Raw genomic sequence first — 3,170 nt, 5'->3', positions numbered from 1 at the left:
TTTAAATATATAATAAAAATTTTTATCCTTGCATCGCACGTGCATCACACGAGTAATTGGACAATTATTTGTTCAAATTCAAGTAAGAATAACTTAAAAAAACATAATCGATCCAACTCATTTCATCAATTGCACTATATAATATTTGTTGTTATAATTTATATAATTGTATATTAACTAAAATATTCTTAAAATATTACAACAAATCCATTCCGTGCAATGCACGAGTGAAAATACTAGTTTAATATCAATAATGCAAACAAACTATTCAAATACTTATGCGCTTTAACAGATTCTTTAAACTAGCGAGACAATGCAATGAAGTGATGAACCGTGCTCAACTTGCTCCATCTCTAATTAAGCAATAGTTATATCATAGAACTGAGTACAAAATCCACAATTTATATACTAAATGTTCACAATTTTTCTTTAATAATATTATACTTTAATAATTATAATTTCCACGTGGTACTTAATAATTTTCATAATTATTAAGGAAATTATTAGTTATTTATGTTTCTATTAAAATTTCAAAAACGTATCAGCATTATTATTATGGATATATATTATTAGACAAGCATGAGAGCACTGCATAAAGCAAGGATTCATTTCGATTTTTTTCCATCCTCGGAGGAGAGAGGAAGGAGGGAGGAGGGAAAAAGCAAATACTCCTAAATAGAATTTTAAATAATAGAAATTATTTTCCTTGCAAAATAATTAATTGCATTACTATATTAACTTTATTAAGAAAATAACAAATTGTTGGGCTAAATGGAGAGATATATTCCAACTTATAATTTTAAGCTGTACTAGTAAAGTACCTCTGCAATGTATTGATAATTATTTTTATTATATATTTAGATAATACAATTAAATATGAAATTATAAACAATTTAATACGTGGTTAGGGCGAGTTTCACTCATCATCCAAAAAATAGAAAATATATAAAAAGAAATAAGAAGGCATTTTGTATAAAATTTCTTACCCAAATACAATAAAAAGTTTAGTGGAAATTGTTTAGTATTCCAAACACAAATCATTTAATAGGTGACATAATACAGTACTATGCCGTGGGTATACTCTGTTGTTTGCGCACCATCTCTTGTACCCTTAACAAAACACAATGTACAATAATTTTGCAAAACATAAACACTTAGCATAAATTGTTTCAATTCCTAGTTGTATAATGAGTGGATGGGACGAATAATTTGAGAGGATTATATTGTTAATGAATTAATGATAGGGTTGATAATGGATCGGAGTTAGCTTTCAACATGAATTGGAGTTGGGTAAAGTTTGGGAGATTATGTTGAATGAGCGGCGGCGTGCGGCGGCGGTAGATGAGGGATGCCACATGCATCAAAATGCTCGCCGTTAAACCTCCGATCACATATCTCTCTTTCTCTGAAGTTTGATGCTCAAATCTGTCACAAACATATTTCCATCCTTCCCATTCCTTCTCCACTCTTGTATGAATATCACCCTCCTGCAAGCAATTTTTTTAAGTATTATTGACTCTGTTACAATGCATTATCGGTTCATAATTGGACATATATATGCATTAAAAAAAAGAAAAAGTGACATAGAAGGGCCGGGAGTAACTTAATAATATATATAGTGTGGAGTTAATTAATAAGTAACAATGTACGACCTCAAGAAACATCTCCAAAGGGACATCAAAGATAGCATCAACTTCGTCGCTATTGAGTACTGGCTTGAATTCTTCAACTTTAGCCAATAGCCCCACTACTGGCACAACTGTAAGTAGATGCTGCATATATGCACAAGTATGTATATGTATGGACACTAATTAACGTACGTAGTGCAAGTGCATAATTAATGTTTTTAACAAGAAATGACACTAAAGAAAAAAAAAAAAGTTGTACCAGTGAAATGAAAGGATTTAGATTTGCGACGATGTGTACAAGACTGGGATGTAATCCTATCTCTTCCTTTGCTTCTCTCAGAGCTGTGGCGGAATCGTCTGCGTCTTCTTCATCCATCCTCCCACCCGGTAATGCCACTTCTCCTTAATCATGCATGGTAATTAATAAGTACACTCTCAAAAATAAAATAAATTAAATTTAAAAAAAATCGAAAGAAAATTGATCTTAATGGATGGATAAATTTCATTAATTTGTATTTAGATGAAGACTTAGTGGATACCTGGATGAGTAGACAAATTCATGGATCTCTTGGTGAGAATTACGCGTAGTTTTCCATCGCGCCCTTGAAAGAGGCATACAAGAACAGCTGCTCTTCTCTCTCTGCAACTATTAACACCATAAAACGCAAGACTTGATGAACTCTTCTCACGCGTATCAGCACAGTCGTAGTCAATATTCGTCGCCTTTCCATTATTTTCCCTAGGACTTTTTGTGACGATTTGCAGCCTCTCCACGAGATTCTGGATCGCCAACGTTTGGTGTTTGTGACGATTATCAACCTCGTCGTCGCAGCTCACGAACTTTGAAGGAGCAAGGCAGGCCATGGCCAAAATTTTTGGTCTGATATTCAAAATAAGTAGGCCGGCGTGAGCTTAAATAGTTAGCTTAGTGTATATTAAGAGGCAGTTGGAGATGCTGGAAAAAGAAAATATAATGCACCAAATCACGAGTAGTGTGAGAATGATGCTTTAGTGTAAAAAAATAAAAATTGATATCAACCATATAAATAGGCGTTGACACTTCGGTTCGTGTTACCGAATCAAATTTACTTGATTTCAATTTATTATACAAAATTGAACCCTTTCTACAAAATTGAACTGTCCCAATCTAGAATAGAATTAGTGAAGTCTAATTGGCATTAAATGTTAACCTATTATTCCATCCGGAATTGCGGTTCTCACACGGCCTATTAATTATATTATTAATTAGTGCCTCAAAATGTAACATAACAACAAATTTTTACTTAATAATGGCACGTATTCATCTCACGGTTGATTTATATTTATTAGTTCTACTAGTATAGGATGTTTGGCCTAAGTCATTAACTACGAATTAATTATTTCTTCATTATTGCCATCAAATTTTGCCTTTGATCTAGGCATGAAATTATCAGCTTATCACATTTGTATATTGGCAAAAGCAATCGTAAGCCATTGGTGCATAAAAGTAAGTATTTTAATTTACAAATTAATTTATATAACTTAATAACTTTATTGGAAGTA

General features: G+C 32.3%; 1 protein-coding gene across 1 annotated transcript; it reads right to left on the bottom strand.

Moving 5' to 3' along the window:
* Nucleotides 1-1,013: 1,013 nt before the first annotated feature.
* LOC109181404 (nudix hydrolase 15, mitochondrial-like) lies at nt 1,014-2,493 on the bottom strand. The gene is made up of 4 exons (XM_019331155.1): nt 2,168-2,493; nt 1,888-2,030; nt 1,653-1,772; nt 1,014-1,487 (listed from the first exon to the last, which is right to left on the bottom strand). Exons 1-4 carry the CDS (start codon nt 2,490-2,492, stop codon nt 1,227-1,229), a joined length of 849 nt encoding a protein of 282 aa, XP_019186700.1. The 5' UTR covers nt 2,493; the 3' UTR covers nt 1,014-1,226.
* Between the last annotated feature and the right edge of the window lie 677 nt (nt 2,494-3,170).

Source organism: Ipomoea nil, unplaced genomic scaffold (genome assembly GCF_001879475.1).
Source record: "Ipomoea nil cultivar Tokyo-kokei standard unplaced genomic scaffold, Asagao_1.1 scaffold1043, whole genome shotgun sequence".
NCBI lineage: Eukaryota > Viridiplantae > Streptophyta > Magnoliopsida > Solanales > Convolvulaceae > Ipomoea > Ipomoea nil.
This window is presented reverse-complemented; position numbering and strand designations above follow the sequence as displayed.